This window comes from Lycorma delicatula, chromosome 7 (genome assembly GCF_047948215.1).
Source record: "Lycorma delicatula isolate Av1 chromosome 7, ASM4794821v1, whole genome shotgun sequence".
In the NCBI taxonomy this organism is placed as follows: domain Eukaryota; kingdom Metazoa; phylum Arthropoda; class Insecta; order Hemiptera; family Fulgoridae; genus Lycorma; species Lycorma delicatula.
In genome coordinates, this window is record NC_134461.1 from 8,259,482 (window position 1) to 8,283,263 (window position 23,782).

At 29.6% G+C, this 23,782-nt stretch overlaps 1 protein-coding gene across 2 annotated transcripts in view; it reads right to left on the reverse strand.

The window, feature by feature from the left end:
• LOC142327368 (uncharacterized) overlaps positions 1 to 23,433 on the reverse strand; it is a 34,236-nt gene extending 10,803 nt beyond the window's left edge. Inside the window, exons 1-3 of one of the 2 annotated variants that reach the window (XM_075370357.1) lie at positions 22,934 to 23,433; positions 20,728 to 20,880; positions 10,419 to 11,906 (exon numbers count right to left, since the gene is read on the reverse strand). In XM_075370357.1, coding sequence (XP_075226472.1) covers positions 10,608 to 11,906; positions 20,728 to 20,880; positions 22,934 to 23,101 — 1,620 coding nt within the window. In that variant the 5' untranslated portion in view covers positions 23,102 to 23,433 and the 3' untranslated portion in view covers positions 10,419 to 10,607. Of the gene's footprint in view, positions 1 to 10,418; positions 11,907 to 20,727; positions 20,881 to 22,933 lie in introns of those variants that run through there. The other variant, XR_012756969.1, reaches the window with a different exon arrangement.
• Positions 23,434 to 23,782: the final 349 nt, after the last annotated feature.

Consider the following 23,782-nt stretch of genomic DNA (forward strand, 5'->3'; position numbering starts at 1 on the left):
TGAAAGGCCAAGATGATACCGTTCCTGTACGATTATATTTATTTAAAAGTTATTAGATTTTGAAAACGAGTGAAAATAAAGTAGAAATTTGACATTTTGAAACTTTATTACAAAAAGAAGAAAGAATGTGACTCGGGCAACTAAAATATTTATGATGTTTTTAAACATGATGCGATACAGTATGTGCGGCACAAAAGTTATTTAGAATATTTTTAATTCAAAATTTTGATGTTTACGGTGCATCTGTTCTGGTCAACCGGTGGCTTAAAAACGTGATGAAATCGTGGAAAAAATTAAACAAGACCGACCGGCACATTAGCGGTCACAATATCAATAATGAACTTAACATCGACCGCACAAAGTTTTAAATTATTATAAAGATGGCTGGATATTAAAAAAAACTCAATGTTTGGGTTTTGAAAAACATATGAAAAATTTAACGGATCAAATTTCCATCTGTGAATTGTTACTACAACAGAACGGGTCATTTTAGCGATGAAAAAATGCATCGCATATGCCAATAATGTACGGAAAAGACTGCGGCCAAAGCAAGATGAAGTTCTGTAAACGGTGGCAGAGCCGAGAAAATTAATGCTGTATATATGGTGGGATTGGAAAGGAATTGTTCGCTATGACCTGCTGCTGCCTAGTCAAATGATCGATTACGATCTCTAATGTTAACGATCGAAAAGATTATACCGGACGTTGAAATAAAATGATCAGAATTGATCGACAGGAAAGGTGTCATCTTCCATCACAACCCCAGACCCTGCACTTTGGTGACCCTTTGAAAATACAGAGAATTTTTTATACATCCACTGTAGTCTTGACCTTTCACCATCAAGACTACTGTTTGTTTCACTTTCTACAGAACTCGCATAACAGTATAAAGTCGGCTTCAAAAAGAAGCCTATGAAATTACATATCACAGTTTTTCTAGGATAACACATTCCTCAGTGACAGGAAAAAATGCCAAAGGTAGAAAAAATGCAAACAGCAAATATTTGGTTTAATAAACTTTCATTTGAAATATAAAAGGCTTTGTTTTGTTTTCACATAATAATATGAAATGTTTTTTTCAACCCTTTATATACTTTCCCATCTATCCTTTTAAATGCCAAATAAATGTCGTTTTTAATGATAGAATCATCTCAGATTGCTTCAAGAGAGAGAAGTGTTGCAAGACTCTTGTACACAGAAGGTGAGAAGACATTAATGGAAAACTTAAAGACTTATTTTAGTCTTATTTATCCAGCATTTTTTAAAATAATTTAAAAAAATACTATTTAAGAGATGAACCCTCTTTTTTATTAAAATAAATTTTACACTTCAAATGATTTCTGATATAATTTTAGAAGTAATAACTTCAGAGTCTGTACATTAATCAATATTTTTTCAACCATATTAGACCTGAATAAAACCTTATTCTTAACACACACACGGTTTTACTTAAGAAAAAGAAGTTTGATATTATGAATCCTCTGGATACTGTTCCATCACAAAGTTTACGCAATTAGTAGTTATAGGATTATGGGAAAACTACAAAATCTAATTTAGTTATAACCAAAAGATTGATTAAAAATCATTGCGATTAAGCAAATGCAAGGCGACTGTAAAAGTATACTTTTTTTTAAGAAACTATCAAGCGTATCGGGTACCTCAGCGGTGTTTAATTTTTGTTTTCATTATGTAACACAGTGTCCCTGAAACACCTGGACAAACTGAGTTTACATCAATCATTTGTATTTTAAGAATGGTTTGGGCTATTTTAATAAATAATAAATCAAACTTCTCAATAAAAAAAAGAGATTATTCAAAGAGAATTCCAAAACAATAGCCATATTAATTTTTAAGATTTTTTTTATTTTAAAATTATACCTCTAAAATATACAATTTCTATATTTTATTACAAAATTTTTTTAAATATTTTATTATGAACAGAATGATAACCAATTTGTTTAAATGCGATTAAAAACAGCAAAGTTAAGGGAAAAATTAATGAAGTGAGCCGGCCTCAATTATAATCCATAAAAAAGGGAAAAAAAAGCATAAAAAAATTTTCATTGAATGGAACAGTCAAAAAAAGGTTCTTTTTGAATCCACATGGTCTATTTCTCATAAGAAGCTCAGATGCTTAGTTCCTCTCTAACGGGCATAGACTGCATCGAGTTGGAATCTATATGGTCACTGAACTTTATGTTTACAAAAAAACAAAACGCCAGCATTTTATTTGACAAATTATTTACACAATAATAAGCAATTTTTGGTATAATCTGTTTGAATAAATTTGATAAAATAAATTATAAATTAAATAACAAATATAATTTTTTCTAAGCGAATAATTTTAATAAAAAATTCTTCCTAAAAAAATGTTTTTAATTTATACGTAAAACATAGTTAAAGAAAAAAAATGATAAAAAGAAATAAAGAATTATCAAAAATATAGTCTGAATAATTATCAATTTGGAAAAACAAATCTTAAAAATATTGACAGACAAAAGACAAGTAATAAGCAAAAATTATCTGAAAAAGAAATTTTTAGATAAAAAAAATGTATAAGTTTCAAAAGAAATTAGGGCATAAAATTTAATAATAAATGATACTTTATTAATATTGAAAATACTTAAAACATAAACATGATAAAAAATAAAAAATTAAACGGAAATAAACTAAGTGGAGAAACTAAAAACTAATCTATGCACATAATGTAAGACTTACAATGCACTAGTCAGCCTTATTAAAAAACTAGAAAGGATTCCACAACATGCCTGACCTCACTATATTAAAATAGTATTTTCAATAAAATATAAATCTATTGAACATGTTATACAATTTTTTTTATTAACCGCTGCTTTAATGTTATATTAAAATAAAAATTATGACCGATACTTTTGTAAACAAAAATTGAAAACTGAAGTTTAATTCTCATATTAGTTTATTTATGTTGAAAAAATATTTTCACAAGTACTTTCAATTTCTTTCAATCTGAAGTTGTTTTTAACTAAACAATAATTTTAGTTATTTAAATAAAAACAAATTACATCCTAGTAAAGGTAGCTTTCATTCAGATTTGAGTACTAGATCGTGGATACTGTGTTCTTTGGTGGTCGGGTATCAATTAACCACATGTCTCAGGAATGGTCGGTCTGAATTTGTTCAAGACTACATATTTACGGGTACATTTACAGTTACACAGCAGTCGCTAATGACCGATTGTCGATGCGACTATAAATAAATAAAAAAGGAAAAAATGACATATTTGTAAATTAAAATTCACACGTAAGGAAAAAATAATTAATTTCCTTCATATCAAAATAAAATTAATTAAAGATTCAATAGAAACAAGCAAATTAATTATTTAAAATTTAACATCAGCTGGATGTAACTTAGCGACTACAGCATTTTTGAGGATGAATAACTAAAAAACTATCAATTTTGGAAAAAACGTCTGAAACGAAACTAAATTTTTTATTTTAAGAATTTGGTTCTGCAATAAAAAATATAGATTCCTATTTAAAAATATTAGGTTGATCTTGAAATGATCTTTATTTGACCTTATCAACAAGGATAACATAGATTGTGAATGTATTTCCCCCTTCGAAATGGAAAAACTTTAATTAGAAATATATTTCCTAAAATGTGTAGTTTTTAAGACGTAGATGTGGGCCATTTAAATGGGCCACTCAGTGCATACGGGAGACCTATGCAAAACAGCACAGTAAATAGACTCATACCAACCACAGACACAAAATATAGGGAGGTAACATCATAAACAAGCTTATAATTATGAAGGTGAATCAAATTTAAATGGTAATTTTACTATTCTATGCAGCATGGTTCCAAGCTCATGACAGAGCAGGGGGTTAATGTATGGCGTGTTAACGGGGAAACCGGCTTGATTAGCTCCTCCACTCTGTACTGTTGTCAGTACAGCTATAAGTGTGCAAGAGGTTGCATCATCTGTCACCTGTTGCACAACATATAATCATAAAGTTTTTAACTAATGAAGGTGCTAAACCTGTGGAAATTTTAACTCTATCAAATGTACAGTTTGGGGATGGTACACTGTCCTAGAACTGAGTTTATACAAGGGCCAGACATTTAAGGGCAGGTGGAGGAGGAAGTGTAGAAAACAAAAGTCATGATCGATGCCCGAAGTCAAGTCTCATAGCTGATAACATCCGTACCATTTGAGAGCTTATCAAAGGTGATCGCCGTTTGTGGGTAAAATCCAGTAAGTTATTGCTACAGGAGTACTCGATCCACTACCATTGATCGTCTTAGCTTTAGAGATATTAGCACTCGATGGGTTCTGAGGTTGTTGACAGAAAATCAAAAACAGGTCACGAGGAGATCTGCAAGAGACTTCTGAATCAATTTTGGCAAGAAAACCATTTTTTGAGGTGCATTGTCACATGTGATGAGACATGGATCCATCATTATACTTCGGAGTCAAAAATGGCGAAGGAAGGAAGAGGGCTGCCCAGTGAAGGGCAAAACTCATTGGCCAGCCGGAAAAACTCAAGGGGAGTTTTATTCATTGATTTTCTCTACAATCAACAGTGAGCAGCTTATGTTTGCCAGCTGCTACAATCAACAAATGCCGCCAACCCATCAGAGATCTCATCCTTCTCCATGACAATGCCAGGCCGCACATCATGATTTTGACAAGGAATAAATTGGAAAAAATGCCCTGGAAACCCTTGACCACCCTCCCTATAGTCCAGAGTTGTCCCCTATAACTATTTTTTTTTTGCGCCTTTCAAAGAATCGCATGGAAGGAAATGGTTAGAAAACAATGAAGATGTTAAGGAGCAGGTGCGCAATTGGTTGAAGTGTCCTCAAACTTTTTATGAAGAAGTTATATTCAAGCTTCCAAATCATTGACAAACGTGTGTAGATCGTGCAGACTAGATAGTGAAATGATGAAGGTATGAATTGTGTATATTATTAATCAATAAATTTATAAAAAAATTCCATTTATATTTGATTAACCCTTGTATATAGGGTTCAAAACAAAGATAGATATAAGATACAAAACAAAGATTTGAATTGTACATCACTGTTAGTCTGTTAGGTTAGTGGGTGGGTTAGTGATCAACTTCTTTATATTGTGATTAGTTGCCAAGGAGCATTACAAATATGGAAAATGATACAAATATAGTTTTCAAACTGCATGGAATTTTTGATTTAAAAATGGACTTAACCAGTCAAAAGTTCAGAAACCGGTTTAAAAAAAATCAAGGAATAATGTTTCCTTGAAGATACCAAATCCTCCAAGTGTTCTTGTGCTGGTCAGTGTCTAGAAAACATTATCAATGCAAAGAAAATGTTATAATGAGTCTGGGGATGTTGATTTGTTGTCATTTACAATAATGGCCATTCTGAGAAGGAATACAACACGACTTCTCAAAAAAAATTTGTATCTGTATTTGCCAGCAAGCTTCGACTGATGCAAGAAATCAAGACGGTAAGTCATTTGAAGTGCTGGCAAAGAAGCCATTGTTTGGTTCAAGGATTTTGGACTGGGTGAGTAAATGGACTGTACTTTTCTAAAAACAAGACCCAGAAGTTGGTGAGTGTTGTGCAACATGATAAGGGAGTTTCTGCATACAAACTGTGCATCAAAGATCAATACATGTTGTTTCAGTGGGTCAGCGAAAACAAAGAACTAATTTGCTGCAAGAAAAATTTCCAGCCAGTTTCATCTCTGACTACAACAATCGGAACTGGCTATCAGTTTTACAATGACACAAAATAATTTGTTCTTTAGGGGTTTTTTGAAATCTGTTTAAATAATACTTAATATGGATATTTGACATATTACTGATGAAATTGGTTGGCAATTACATGGAAAGATCATTAAAAATTTTATCAAAATAGGACAATTGTACCAGCAGTCACAAGAACAATTGTTTGATATCGTACTCTATAATTAATCATAATACGTGCATAAATGCACTTACTTTATCAATTAATTAATATAATGTAATGTTTTTTGTAGAAAAATATATAAATAAATATATATATTAAATGATATATAAACCACCAAAACAAACTTAAGATGTTATACGCCACCAAAATAAATATGTTTTAATATAATTATAGAATTTAATAACTGAAGATGCTGGGAATCCTGTTGATGAGCCTACGTTCAATTTCAGGTAAAGATTTAGCATTTTCTCACCTATCGGTTCATCCATCTCATCCTTGTTATCAAAATGTGTGCAAAAGCACATCTGAGATTGTAATATAAAATTTAATACTATTAAAAAAAAATTTTAATAAATAAAACACGACAAAAAAGTATTTGAAATAAAATTAGCAACAAATAAAAAATTATGAAAAAAATATAAAATAGCTTTATAAACCAGGCAATTATAAATAATATGGTGCTTTCACTTAAAAGAATCAATTAAAATCAAATACTTATATTAAGAAAATACAATAAATTTGCAGTATACAAAATAAAATGAGATTGATTATATTTATTTCGGAAAGTCAATAAGTTAGTTTATACAAAATCTGCTGAACATACTACAGCATATAAAAATATAAAATTTAGCTAAACATTTACTACATAAACAAATAAATGATAGTGAAAATATACAAGACAGAATAACGAAAAAATTATTTGTTTATTCACTTCTTCAATAAATGTTTATAACAGCTGCAAATGGATGATAATGAATTTTGTAGCATATAGAAAATGCTATGCTTGGTCAGATTTGAACCCAGAACATTCAGATGAAAGGCAGAGATGCATGCTACCAATCCATCACAGAGAGTGGCGTTATATACATAAGTTAAAAAAAAAAAATCGTTTTAATTAAACTAAATAATTCACAAACAGATAATCAGAATAATTAACCAAACAAACTGGAGGGTAAACCATACAAACTCTGTTGTTTTATAATAATGTTAGCTAGAATGATTAAAAATTTTATATCATTCTTGTTAGCAATGAATTGTACAATTTGTAAGTAAATAATATAACCGTTTTTATTTAAATACCACAATTACTTTTTAATAAAAAAAAATCATGAAGATAACAGAAAGAAACTGAAGTGTCTCTGAAACTATTTCTTTTCTTTTACATAAATAAATGTACAGAAAGTATTTCTTTTCTTTTCTGTAATTGTTGAGCTATATCAACGATTTTAACAAAATATAAATAAAATCAAGTCCAGCAATTCAATTATGTGGAAAAACAACTTTTTTTTTAATACAATTTATTTTTACATCTGAAGTTTAATTTTACTTATTTGAGCTGAAATTACTTATCAATTTACAAAAATAATTTTCTATTTTAAATGGTGAAAAGCATTATCATAAGGAATCAGTTTTAAACAAATTAATCCGATTTATTTTTTAATTCTGCAATTTAAAAAGAAATTATATTCTGTTTTTATTTTTAAATTTTCAAAACTTTTAATAGTTCATAACAATTTTATTAATTTATTAAATTCGTTAACTACAAATAAAAAAATCCTACATTTACATAAATATTTCAAAATTTCATTTTTTTAAAAATAAATGTCTGATTTTACAGACGGTTCTACTTTTCAATTTCTGTCAAAAAGCTCTTAATACTGCAAAAAAAATTTTAAAACAATTACTAGGAACAAAATATCAATTACTTTTTATTGCTTACCATCACTGAAATAATGGCTAAAAAATTACAAAGATAATATCCATAAGTCAACATTTTTTTTTAGAATTCTAATAACATATATACGGAACTGAAAAATCACATATATTTTAAAAAGGATATAAAATGCATGTTTATTCTCTGTATTTAAGCAATGTATTTCTACTTATTTAAATAAGTGTTTAATAAAATAATGTAGTTATTTTAATAAATGTTTATAAACTATTTTATTATAAAGAATACAATTTCTTGATAAACCATTCTCCTATACTTAATAACTCTGATGTTTTAAAACTATATTCACACCGCACTTTTTTTCAATAAAGTTTATTATACATAAGCATAAAAAAAATTCATCTGATAACTAACAACTATTACACAGCAGTAATTAAAGTACACAGTTATCCAGAAAGTAAATTTCAGTAAAGAATTAATGTTTTTGTGATATCACAGATATAAATTGATTTATAGCTGAAAACTCAACACAATTTGATTTGAATCCAGAAATCACTATACTCATAACATTGTTTAATAAATATTTGTTTTTTTTCATTCAAACAACTGAGTAATATTGCTAAAAATAATTTCCTACGTGTTTATTGTAAAATATAAATTTTAGAACAGAAATCCATAATCAAAACATTTTTCTGCATGATGAAAATGGAATAATTGAGAGGATATAAGAAAACGTTAAATACTGTTCTACAACTGCAAACTAACATCCATGAGCCAATGTGACCGATTCTGATTCTTTATTGACAAGTTTAATCAATTTTTAGGTACAACAAATACTACTGTTTCCGTGAACAACTAGATATTTTTGACAAAAATTCACGAAAAGTTCTTCATAAATTTGTAACTGGAATTCAAAATTGAAACTATAATAAAATAAATTTAAAAAAATTTAAGTCGGATACTACTGAAAACCAAACAACGTAAAATGCGAGCAGAAGTATTTAAGGAAACAACAACCTGTTCTGCAGGAACTACCAGTCTAAAAATTGACTTTGCATAAGTAGCATAACTTGCAGCTCATTATCCGACCTGAGCTTTTTCTTTTCTTTTTAGGCCACCTTAAACTAGCTAAGATAGGTCAGCTATATTCAATTACAAGAATAATAATAATAGAGATTCTCTTTCTTTGGATTAGTCCAGGTACTTCTGTTTCCAATAAATCACAAATGACCCTAAAGATTGTGGAACGACCAATACAGTTAATCAAACCTTTTAATCTGACCAGTAACAGACACAGATAGTCTGACAATTAAATTTAATGGCAAAATTAATGGTATATGTGATTAAGACACAAACGCTATTTAGTATATTAGCAACTTATAGAACTATTCTTAAAATGCAATCTAACAACACTACATGACCTCACATGCTAAATTTTAAGAGAGAGGAGAAATACTAAAATCCTGCATATGAGGTTGCTCAATTGAGGAGACAAGTATATGACAGTACATTTTTATCTCCTATGCAGATGTTCAAGTGATCCATTGAGTTCAAAAGTAATAAGGATATCCTTAAAGAAGAAGAGAGGCCAACATATCCAATTTCTATTCATAACAAGTAACTTAGCCAAAGTAAAAGAAAATTAACAATACAATCGGGTAACCGTGAGAATAACAGCACATGATTTTTGGTATCAACTGAAGCAATCTGCCAAATCTCAATTAAAGATTTTGACAAGATTGCTTCCAGTCTGTAATACATTTATTATCAGATGACAAGGATTACCTACTGAATAACTTTCATCAAAACCCAACACATAAAACTGCTCAGAGAATAAAGTTACTGATTTGATTTTTCACTATGATTCTATAACAAAACATCAAAATACTGAATCGGAAGTTACCAGGATCACCGAAAGGTATAAGAACTGAAAAGCGCTGCAGAAATCAAAGATAATGATAGCAGTTGTGTATTTCTGACAGCAATGGAATTATTCAGTCAATTTTTTCTGAAGAAAAACTGAAACTGGAAATTATTATTCAAGACTTCCAAAACACATAATGTGGAAGAAGATTTACCATGTCTGGCTTAAGAATGTGCAGCAGGGAGTTGGCTCCTTCTTCATGAAATGCACTGGCTCAAAAGGCAGAGAATTTTTTCCCTACAAGTACTTGTGTAGATGTATATATTTGTTTGTTTGTGTGTAATCATATGTGCTCAATCATCCAACCAGAATGTTTCCTTACAATTATTTATTGTTTCCAAAATTATTATTACAACTGATAGGGCATCTTTTCTTTTTTTTGAGGAAGTAAGGTATCCAACAGAATATGGCATCTCAGTCATGCCACTCGCTACATAATTGCAGAAGGGATGTACTTTGAATAACATGCAGACATTATTCAATCATTTTGGTGCTATATTTTAATACCATAAAATATGGGTATCATTATTTTATTTTGATTGTGTACAAAATTATGGAAGATTGTAAGATCACAATCAAAACCAAATAACTTTTTCTGAGAAGAAACGTAATTCTTTTGGAGCTTTCTAAAAATATAAATTGGCAATTGTGTTACAGATTTGATGAAATAATATTCTGTAACACACTGTAATGTTTAATGATAAGCTTAGAAATAAAAACTTAGGAAAGAATGGTATGTTCTATTTTACAACTTACAATCACTCAATAAGTTCAGATTTTGAACAGTCAGTTTCACAGACACAATGTTCAAAAACTCTTGGAAACCCAAATAAACTTAAAAAAATTTAATAAAGGATTGGCAAAAAAAATTTAGAGCAGAACATCCTTAAGGCAGGTTTGATTAACAATTATTGATCGATTAACATTAAAGTAGGTAAAGATGATGTTGATTACGCATAAAAATAACTAAATATTAAGATTTTCTGTATCAAGCGCTTAGCCAAAATATCTAAATAAATCAACCTAAGTTACTTTCTGGATAACCTCAAAGTAGATTTAAAAAATTAACAAGTAATATTACAAATTAGTAACATTATTTTCATCAATATGTTTTTCTGTCAATACATTATTGGTAGTACAATTTTTAGTATTATCTTCACTAGTATTACTGTTTACAGTTTTTGGGCACTTATGTTTTTTTAGAGATTGTAAGTTAAAAAAACTATCACTACAATTAACACATGAATATCTTTTTTCACCGGTGTGTATTCTATTATGAGCAGTCAACAGATCTTTCCGTTTGAACGATTTATCACATACGTTACATATAAATGGGCGTAAATCGAAATGAGTTGTTTCGTGGCGAACTAGCAAATATCTCTGTGGAAAACTTGATGAACAAATAACGCATTTGAACGGTTTACTATTGCCGTGCTTACGTAACTTATGCTCATTGAGAGTAACAATGGATTTAAATAATTTTCCACAAGTATGACAAACTATATCTTTTACGCTCTTGTGAGTTTCTAAATGAAATTTATATGAATTTACATTATCTATCAAACAACCGCAAGTATTACACTTGTACATCTTAACGTTTAAATGTCTTCTAGAATGTAATTCTTTACTTTGTTTGGTCCGGAACTCTTTTCCACACAGCTCACATCTGAAAGGTGTTTCTTTGCTATGAACACATCTCACGTGATCATCCAGCATCCTTTTAGAGCACTTGACAACACCGCACACCTGACACAGAAATTTATTATCGGGTTTATGAAGTCGCAAGTGGATCGATAATGATTTTTTTGAAAGCATTTTCTTATTGCATTCTGTACATTCAAATGTTTTCTCTCTGTGCTTTAACATATGTATATCGACTCTAGATCGAGATACAAACATCAATCCGCAAACGGAACAACTGAAATCAGTCAGACGATCAGAGTGTTCCGCTCTATCGTGACGAATTAGATGTGTGAATTTGGAAAATGTTTTTTTACAAATATTACACGGATAATGTTTTCTATAAAATTCATTATATTTTTGTCTCCATTTTGAAGGATCTTGTGTCTTTTTTTGTTCCTTCACCTCATTAGAAGTAAAACTTTCAATTTCACTTGATAAAATATTTTTTTCCGGATCAATGATCATGAATGAACTATTTAATTCAGTCATACTTATATTATTATTTTCTATCACTGGTTTTTTAGAAAACTGAATTTTCTGATTCAACATAGATTCTGAGAAGGAGACGTTCAAATCATCACATGAAGGTAAAGATCCGTCTTCAAAGGCACCAAACAGAGAATCCCTTTCAAATATACTGACATCCATATCTGACAATAATGTGTCTGGAACTTGTAAATTAATTTTCAATGTCTGTAAAGAAAACATTATGGTAAACAGTTTCAAATGCTAACATTTACATTGGATATAATGCATACTTTACTTTTTTTATAATAATATAAAATTTTATATAATGTTTCATAAAACTTTAGGTGAAATCAGAAAGAGAAAGAAAACTTAAGATTGCAACTACTCTGCATCGGCTCAGCCACACAGATCATATTTCAAAAAATCAGGTAACAATTTTCCTCGAATTCAAAATCGATTCAAAATATTACCAACACTTTTACTTAATTTTTACAGTCTTTTCTCTTTCAAAATTCACTTGGTATCTTTTAAAATACTAAAGCACTCTGAAGACTTTTTCATTTACTTAATCATGAAAAAGAATATAAAAGTTTATGTACCATTATTTCATTCATATATACCCTATGTCCCAACATGAACCCTCTCAGCTAAATTTCAACTGACAAATACCATTAAATTCTTATACTAACACTCACAACTCTAAAATTAAATAACATTTTGTTTCATACAAAAATTAATAAATTTTATTAACAAATGTTCAAGAATGTATAGTATTAATAATTTATTAACACAAATCTATGAATACACTAAAATAGTAAGTTTAATATAAATTTATCAGTTTATATAAAAAAATTTTTTTAATCCTTGGGACTCATCGTATAAGTTATACAACATTTGATATGGTAATGCACAACCACAGTAATAGGAAAAAAATGATAGTTGATCATACATTATCGATTTAGAATTTTATAACCGGTGATGAATCAATGGATTCAAAAGGTTTTTTAAATATACTGAGCGATTCAAAAAGTACAACTTTAAAAGCATATAAAAATTTATTGAGATTTGGTAGAGGTCTTATTTTACAGAAAAATACATCAAGTTTGTCAACCAACAATCACTTTGGTTCGATATGACTTCTATTTGTAATGCGACATACATCCCACCCTGAAATTAACGCTGCAGTCTGCAACTACAGCGTTAATTTGAAGTCTTACGTCAACAAGACCAGCAAGCACAGGTGGTAAACAAATCCAATCTTTAATGAAACACCACAAGAAAAATCTAGCAAGGTCAAATCTGGGGAGCGATTGTGGCCATGCAATTGGACCTTCACGATCAATCCATCGACCTGGAAATTGAGTATCAAGAAAATATCAGTCTTCTAGGCAGTAGTGTCCTGTCTTGCTGACAGTAACGGCATCAATCTAGTCATGTCCAGATAAACGATACCATTTACAGTTGCCTCCTGGAAAAGTGGACTGTACAGTCTTTGGTTGCTTAGGGCACAAAAAACATTGACGTTAGGGCTATAATGAATGTGCTGCAAAACTAATGAGGGTGTTCAATACCCCATATTTGGTAGTAATGGGTGTTTACCTTGCTACTGACGTGAAACATTGACTCATAACTAAAAATTACATTGACTAAAAATGTATCACTATCTGCAATTCCTGGCATTTGTGGAATGCCAGTTTCACAAGATGTACGTCAAGTTGATTCCTTTGGACTACATGTAATGCTTTCTCAGAGTTGTTCCCTTCAGGGAAACATGGGCGTCAACAACCTGTCTCAATGAAGGTTTGGTGCCAAGAGTAAATTGTATCCCTACTGTACTCTCTATGAAAATTATGTTGAACTACAGTTGCTGATTGCAAATCGTGAAACCAAAACACACAGCGAGCATGTTCTGCACCAATAAATGTATCCATTTTTAACAACACTGGTGGCTGAATTCGGTACTAATGAACTATGCAAGTCAAAATTGATGTTTTGCTATGACATGAGAGCTCAACTGAATCTGCAAGTTTTAATGTGCTTTTAAAGTTGTGAAAACGTTTTTGAATAACACATTATAATAAAGTTTATACTGAGCATACTATTTTGGTATTTAAATAAGTAAATGTAAGTTTATTTACGGAAACATTAAGCAACAAGACTATAATGGCTAGAGAAGAGTCAGCTGGAAATACCTTCATCACAACTACAAGAATGCATATCAGTTACACTTATTGAGGCTTACACAACCGGTAAATAATGTAATCCCAAAAAATTGAAAATGCAATTACAACAAATACTCATGTTTTAGTTTTACTAATTTTTTTCAATTAAAACTAACTGAAATTTTTTTTAACCACCTTACCATCAAAAAAATGTATTTTCTCAAGATCTTTCGGTTTTTTAAACCATCATCATAAGATGATGATATTTATTATAAGTCAAAAATTAAAATGATAATACATTCATAACTGTTTGAATGTCAACACTATACTCTTCACATTTAAACTGTCATGACTGTATTCTCATTTTAATTTTTGACTTATATTCTTAATCTCATGAAGATGGTTTAAAAACCAAAAGATCTTGAGAAAACACATCTTTATTTTGATGTTAAGGTGATTCAAAATTTTTTTAAATGTTTTATTATATTAAAATATATCAGCAGAAACTATGTTTAAGAAATTTTTTTTTTTTTTAACATAAAACTGCAGGTCTCTGACAGACCGACTAACTGAATTTTGCTAAGTTATTTTAAATCACTATGATTATTTTGGATTGTAAACATAAGTTTATTCATATTATACATCATTTTGAAGCTTAGGTCTTGTATTATTTTTCTGAAATTTTAAATATTAAAGATATTAAAATTGAGAAAGTTTAAAGATTAAAAATTTAAATATGCAGAAACAATCAATAGAATTTAAATTAATGTCATTTAATCAAAATGAAAATTTACAACAAATAAATAACCGATAAAAAAGTCGGTTACATATATTTTACAGAAATGGGTTTGCCAGTTACTCCCTAAAATACCACAATATTTAAGCTTAGTGAATTTACACAAAACTTAGTACATTTTTTTTAATGAGCAGAATTTTAATATTTCATCATCTCAGTGTAACAATAACTTTAAGAATAGTCCATAATCTTAATGCTAAACAAAAAGTATGCCTATAAAATTTTCTCATTACTGCAAAAAGATAAAACATGAAATGCTTTTAAATGTAAAATACAGACCACAATTACAGTCTAAACAAATAAACAGTTTTTTTTTAATCTGTAGACAATAATATATGTAGATCGTGCCAGCAACGAATAAATACATTACTCCACGATTATAAAAAAGAACTACTTCAGCAATTGTCTGGATGAATTGAGAGCAACCGCGTGGTAAACCTTGATCAGATCAGCATCACAAAATACATAATTAATTATAAAATAAAAAAGAGGATGCTGTTAAGGTCAGTATTAATTATTTAAAATAAACACGCGAAAAAATATTAAAATATATACATGAAAATACCAAATATAACAAACAATTCAGAAGGTATTAATGAAAATTATTTAATAGATATTTATGCACACACTGAATGGGATGGAAAGATCAAGGGTGTTTTTTTTAATTAGCATTAATTGAAAATTCAGTAACAGAGTAATATTGCTTCTATAAAAGAAAATCTCTTAATTTTATTTTAAATAAATTAGCAGGTACATTTTTTAACTGGTTTAGAAATTTATTCAAATTGGCAATTAAAGCCCTTCCTGTAACCCAAAAGTATTGCAATTAGTTCCATGAAAACAGATCTGTTGACTAGTTTGATAAAGGTGAATATTATTTTCAAAAATACATGGCAGTTCATTTCAGCAGGACTGAACATTTATGAATATAAGCATAACGATACGTTAACATTTTTAATTTTTTAAAATATCAGTCTACAGAATCCACACTTACAGGCGCCAAAAAATGATCTGCTAGCGTATTTTTCTATCTTAAAAACTCATGCGGATTTTTTGAGAGAACCCCAAGAAATGATATTACACTTCACACAGGAATATGTACACATAAGCATAATAAATATTTAATAGTGATGACAAACTTGGTGTTTCATTAAAGCAGGTTTTCTAGGCTAACATCATTCATTTTTGCTAATGTCAGGAAAATCTAAATTATTTCTTTTAGAATACTAAATTGAATTAATTAAAAAACAATATTACTTTCTTTTAAGAATTCATCACACATTTTTAATAATAAAAACAAAAAATTCATAACCAAATAAAATTAAAAATAGAAACACAAATACACCATCTTAGAAATTGAGGTTAGTTTGTATATCAAACTGTTACATTTTCAATGCAAATAAAAAAGTCTGTAAATAATGGTTGCATGTTTATATAAAATTGTTCTCGATTAAAATTTAAATTAACAAAGAACATGCCAAACTTACTCATGTCTTTACAAAATATAGAATTATTCGAGTGCTGAATTTATAGCAACTGCACATTGAGATCTTCTGTATCTGTCAATCAAATAAATGTTACCGATTCCAGGGTTAATATCACAAAAATTTCAATTATTTTATTAAAAACTGCCAATTAAGGATGTGTATAAACAAAAAGAACAAAAACTATTACTGTTTACCGACATGTACTATATGCAATAATTTCCCAAACAAAATGTAAACTGTTATGAGTGTAATGTGGTTCAGTAATACTCATGGCAGCATTATTTTTTTGTTTTTATCTATTATGTATGTGAACCCCTCTCCATAACATAAATTTACCACTACAGACATCTTCATATGCGTGCGCACACATACACACACACACAAAATGTACTATGATAATTCTTTTATTCTATCCGATTCATACATAATATTACATATGTACGAATCAAGACTATTATGTGATCTATAAATTACGTAAGGAGTAGGCTGATAATTTGTTTGTTGGCATTTCTCCTGCCACCACCCAATTCAGTCGCCCTAAAACATAAGACCGAATGTCTGTGCCACAAATGTCTACTGAACCTCAAAACAGTGTCCTAATAGTTCCTAGAGTTTTCCCAACAGCATGAGTGGACTAACCACGGTGCCATACACCATCGGCTTACATTTTCCAACCGCTCACTTGACATATTAACTAAAATGGGTAGGTGCACCCCGCCAACTACTAAAAATATATATAACTTCAATAAATAAATTTATATTGTCAAGACAGCAATTCACTGCCACACCTAGGTTGCTGAATGCAAGCAAGTACCTGTCCTCCATTTTACAGCGCTTAAGAGCTTTAGTTGGCTGTAGACCAGCTGTAATTCTCAGGTAGCTTCCCATAGCAATGAGGTAGGATTTTTTCCCTTAGATAAACTAGTGATGCCGGTTGAACATAGCAACGGCATCAAGGAATGCCCACACGGTCCAACAGTGCGACTCTCGCCACATTGACTTGCTGCTTATGAGTGGCCAATTTTCCCCTTGACTTCTAAGTTCCAGGATCACCTGAGTTCTAGCACCCCTAAAAGCTGGGCAGTCAAACAGCATGTGTTCGTTCGACTGGACCTCGCTGTAGATGCACAGCTCATCAGCTGCCAGGCAGAACCCAAACAAATATTGGTTTAAAATCACATGGTTGGAGAACATTTGGGCTCCCATTGCCCTTAAAAACGAACTAGAGGCTTACCCCCCCCCCCCCCCAGGCCTGTATAAATCTACACAAGGACCTACCCTTAGTCGTGGCATGCCATTCTTGCTGCCATGCATCCATCACAAGGCAGTAAAACTTCCTTCACAGGCGGGAGATGGGCAACCGTTCAAAATTTAGAATCGGTGCATTGTGATCACTGTTCTGCTCCGGCCCAGCTTGCTGGGCCGGCTTGAAACTGGCCCAGCTTGAAACCACATCCCAAATGCCTCGGCCTCTTCGCAACATCCACACGGATACCTGAACTTTCATTACTAAATCAATTGGGAGAGCCTTTCCCAATATGGTGGTAGCCTGTAGGAGGTTGTTTTAAAAACACCAGTGCATACAATTAAGGCTCTGCGCTGGGCAATCCTTAAATTTTGAATAAGTGCTCAATTTCTATCCAACCTATGCATCCAAACGAATGCAGCATAAGAGGTCATATTTTTGACAACACCCCAGTACACCATGTACAAATGACAGCCCAACAGCCCGTAATCCTTTCAAGCACTCCTCCTAGGCTTGTGTATCACAGAAACAGTATCTACTGCTACTTGCCTAATGTGGTTGCTAAAAAGCAACTTTTCATGAAACAAAACACCTAGATACTAATGAACTCTAACTCAGCTGATTACACAGCCTTTATATTTAATATGAAGGTTACGACTATACAATAATTTGTCTGCACCCTTGAGAAGCATAAACTTCATCTTGGGCAAAAAAATCTTTAAATTTTGCATGTCCATCCAGCCCTCTGCGGTTGACAAGACTGCCTGCGCCCAGTATTCTAGCTGTAGGAGTTGGCAGATACGCTACTCCACACATAAAAAAGGAACTTCCCCAGGGTCTGCTTAGATGGATTAAAGGAAACTGTGGTAAAATCTTAATCAGAGCAGCATATAAAATTCACATTAATTATAAAACAAAACATTATTTTTTATTATTTTATATAGTAACTATTTAAAACATAAACACATGAAATAATATTAAAATAAATACAAGATACTAAATATAAAAAATAATTCACAATTCAAAAGGCATTAATGAAGATTATTTGAGCATGTATTTAAACACCCAATTGAATGGTGATACAAAATATTCTGCTTTTTAAAAAATGTTTTAATTAATATTATTTAAAAATCCAGTGACACAGATATTATTTCTGTAAAAGTAATTTTTTAATTTTATTTAGGAAAAATTAATGACTTTTTTTAAAATTCTTCAGTAATTTATTTAAATTGTAAAGGAAGAATAGTAAGGCCTCTTTTTGTACACCAAAGTAGTATATTGGTTGACTCACCCAACCACAAAAGAAAATACTTTCTGTTAACTGATGGAGAGTTCTTTTTCATTTTCTAAATATTAGTTTTCATGATTTACACTTATGATCACCAAACATGATGAGTCCATTTTTATATCTTGAAAACTCATTGTAACTTTTTTTTGAGGGGAGATCATACTATATATTCAGAAAGATAAAATATTTAATATTGATCGACAAGCTTAGCACTTTATTAAGACACTTCAATGCAGAACAGTTCAATTTGTTTTGTTCCAAACAAAATCGATGTGACCTTCTCTCAAGAAAATTTGTCGTCTAATTAATTTAACAAGAAACACATGCACACACACGCGCATGGTTTTATGATTCTCTGGCCTGATTAGCAAGCTGAATAAAATGCTAATATATAAAATATAAAAAAACAATTATTTTTATAAAGAGTACAATTTGTATCTTACTATATAAACAATTCTGTCACTATTTATTAATAAAATATCTTACACAAAGATCCATGTAAATGAATCCACATTATTTTCACCAAATACTTTTCATATAACATTATGTAACCTGTATACACTAAGTTTATATTTTTCTTACTTTTTTCAATTTTTGACGTATGAACGACCACAAAAGAAATTGTATAACTTATTTATATTTGGTAAGAGGAATTAATATTGCAATAATAATAATACTTCAGCATTAAGTACAGGGCAATTATAAAGTTTTAACTGAACAGAACACAATGGACAAATTAATAATGTAATATATTTTTGTACTCTAAAAAATAAAAACGCATGTAACAAAAAATGAAGGGATATAATCCTGCTTTCATTAAAACCAGCTATTTCAACAAACCACCCTCTAAATTTATTTAAATGATTCGACCAATGTTCACATAATGTAGTCTCGAGTTTGATATAATGTCCACCATAAAAAGTGGACATTATATCTTGACATACTTGCATATTAATATATTATATATTCATTTAATGTTGTATTATTTAATTTAAATATTATAACTTATATCATAAATGGACATCAATGTGTGAAAACATGGTTTTATAAACAAGCGGTCATATTTAAAATATGCTCAAAACAATCAATATATTTTACAGAGCCCTAAACTTCAAATATAGAATTAAAACCAACCTTCATAATATGATTGGCATTAATAACTTGAATTGTGCTTCAATAAAAAATAAATAAATAAATAATAAGATTATAAGTAAAATAGTAAGGTTCACAGAGAAGCTTCTAATAGAAACTTTGAGAATACGAAAGAGAAAGTAAACAAAAAAATAAATACAAAAAGAAAAATCCAGAAACAACAACAAAGAGAAATGATAGGAAGAATATCTAGAACAGTGTAGATGATTCAAACAATAAATGTTTTACTCCAGGGGGATTAATACTGTCTAGAGCTCATGAGTGAAAAGTACTTCATGACCGTTTTCTGATTTACAACAAAAGTATGATGGTGTTCTATTTTGCGGTTAAATATGAAAAGCTGTTACTATTACGTTCACTGTGAACAGGAGACAAGGTGTCATTCACTATTCAGTGATAGAAGTAAAGCTAGTTTCCTTAGTAAACAGTGTTAGTAAAAATCCTTGTATAAAGTTTATTATTGATTTTGTAAGTGATTTCTCAATGAATCACAGTTTTTTATTTTATAATTTTTATTAGTTATTGTAAATTTTGTAGTCGAATCAAAATTGTATTTGTGACACATAATTTAGACGTTTTGTATATAGTAAGTATTAAGAGTAAATAAACTGCATTTTGAAGAATTTTAATGTGTATAATCTCTCAATATCCTTTGTCAAATCAATAAAATGTTATTATACAATAAACTATATTTTAAATTTAAAAGTATTATAAAATAAATTGTTTAAAACATGTCTGTACATTATTCTACAGATACGATCTGCCTAATGCTAAAACAAAAATTACATTCTGATATTTTTCTATTTTAAAATTAGTATTTAATTTTGTTAATTTAATCTGTACAGTAACTGTTGCACACACAAGTTAGAAAGAAGAAGAAAAACAAACTGTGTTTAAAAATATATAAAAACTGACCTCTGTTTCATCTGAAGACTGCAGATTTGCTAAGCATTGATGCAGAAGTGCGTTAGCGCTATCGCATAATTCTTTAAATTTAACCCAATTATCAATCTGTTGTATGCACTTGCAACATACTTGTCTTGGTATATTTCCACTTTCATTTGAAACCTTAAATATAAATTTTTTTTAAAATTAAATAAATAGAAACATAAATGTATTTTAAGTACAGATGACATATGGGAACAAGCAATTGAATTACACAATTAAGATACAAGCCTTGTTCTGGCAGAAACCACAGCATTTAGAACAATAACAATGACATACTGCTTATTTAAACTTATCACATCTCACCAAAGAAACTGAATAAATCTGATGAATGACAACACATCGTTTCAGCAGGATGCAGCTACATGTTGAGTGAAAATATAAATTATCATTTTAAAGGTCTTTTGAGTAACTGTATGATGTTTCAAAATTGTAATATGAATTGGTCATATTAATAATAGAAATCCATACCATACCTTAGAAGTATCAGGAATCCAAACCACATATTTTTGTATGCGGTTTCTTTTTATTAAAGGAAATATTTGTAATAGTGAATATTCTCTCACTGCTCTCATACCACTAATGAACTTAGTCTATGAATTGAGAAAAATTGATGCAATTTTTTTTTGATTGAGAAGTTGCAGCGAGTTGCTGCAAATTTGCATTCAATAATGCCTGAATGAATGCTGATGAATTGCAGGATGTTATTAAGAAATGACGTTAGTGTAAAATTCATGATGAATTTAGACATGTAATTATGAAAAATATATATTTTATTACATAGTACATATCTCACAGGACACCATATACTAACATTTTAACAGATACAATGTGATATGTTAGTGTTAATACGTTCATATTGGATATGATAAATTTATATTAGCAGAAAGCATATTACTGCTGAATAAGATAATAATGTTATGTAGAACCAAATCTATGATGGTATTGAATCTGCTGTTTGTTATATTAATGTTGAAAGTGGAATATTCATCTGATATGTCCATTATGCATTTACTTCTGTTGAATGATCCAAAATAACCTGTAGATATAAGATTATGTGTTAGGTAATTATTATTATTATTATTATAGTAATAATGCAGTACATTATATACTGCAGCAGAAGTAATTTAGAAGATCAGGTTACATTGATTAGGAATGTGAAATAAAACTTCATTTATAATACGCTGAGACATAGGAAGTCTCAATATTAAGAGACTTCCTATCGCATAAAAAAAGTGACATATAACATACATTATGAATATATTAGTTTCTATTCTTAAAAGATAAGTATTACAAAAATTGTGTCAGCTCATTAACATGTAGGACCTATCAAATCAAACTACTTACTTCTTCATAAAAAGAGAATTCCTGAGCTATTACAGAAATTTTAAATTGGTGTGGATAATTATTTTGATTATGAAAGTAGTTCCCGACCGACGATTTTAAATCTCTGACCTAAAGTTATTTTTAAACTAAGAATTTCTAAAAGAAAGGACTAACACACTAGAGACACTCTTCCTAAATTTATTTTTTTTATTTTAATTCATTTTTATTAAAAGTATAATTACTGATTACTATTTTTAAATTACATTACAAAAATTTATTTCATTATGGTATTTTGCTTTAACATTAATGGTACAATAAAGTTTTTTTTAATATAAAAAAAAATTTTTTTAAATATATAAATAAATATTTTGTTTTAAAGGCCAAATTTCAAAGCATTTCCTGTAATAAAAATGCTGTGAAATAAACTACCATCATCTTAGTGAATTCACCACCAAAAACTGACAAAAAATAAAAGAAAAAAGGATAAAACATAAAGTAAGAAAAGATAAAAAGTAAATAAATAACAAGAAATCAACCAAATAAAGCTGTGTTTTCTAAACTGTAAGTGGCACATTACTGTACAACAGTTTCTTTTTTTTTGTAATAGCCACCTACTGAATTTCAATCCATAAAACAACTAAATATATTAATAGGATAATATAAGAATAAAATCAGGATGCATTCTTTAATAATCAATCACAAAAATTATTATTTTGAACTTTTGATGAAAAATTATGTAAGCAATGCAGTTAAGGTACACGTCACAAGCACAATCAAACCAAATTACTTTAAAAACACATTACCTACGAAAATAGTAACACTAAAACTGTGAATACTTCATTAAACTCACCTCAATGGACACACAAGCCATTATTTTTGAAGGCAAAGAAGTGTCGGGCGATCCTGAATATTCATTTTCCGAAAACAAAGGCATTAATTCAGTAGTTTGCTGTAAGCATAGCCGGCACGTCTTACTAAAGTCTAACAGTATAGGATCTACTATAACTTCGGCGCTCATTTTTCGTACCACAGAATTTAATTAGCGGCAAGCAATATTTACAAATTAGTTAAATATCAATATTATAGCATTGTCGTTTAAATTTGTAATGTATATGTACAGTGTGATTTCATGTTATTCTTAGAGCAATTGAAACAGAACAGGTTATACAAACAAACCACCATTAGCTTAGTAAATTCATCATCAAAGATCAACAACTGTAAAACCAACATTTTTCTTCTAAAGCTACAAACATTGGTTATACATAAATTCGATATGCGAATTATCGATTTACATCAGTCGAGTGTATTAAAGGAACACCAAAAACTGCGCTTTAACGCAGTTCTGTATCACTCAAACTGTATTTTGGTTGTAACATTAATGGTGAAAATTTTTTTTATTATAAAAAACTTAGTGTCTTAAAAATATAAATAAATATTTTGATTAAAAGTCAAATATCAAAGTACTTCCTGAAATGAAAAAGCTGCAAAATAATTCGATAAAGATGTTCTAGAGCCACAATTCCGTATATTTTGTACGTGAATTTTTTTTATTTTAAAAATATTTAATCTCATTTTGTTTTGTTATCAACAAATATATTTTGTATTTATGTCATAATTTTTCAATATACGAAATAATTTATTTTCAGTAAGGATTTCGGAATTGTTTCCAATGAATCTACTACAAAAATATGTAGTGAAT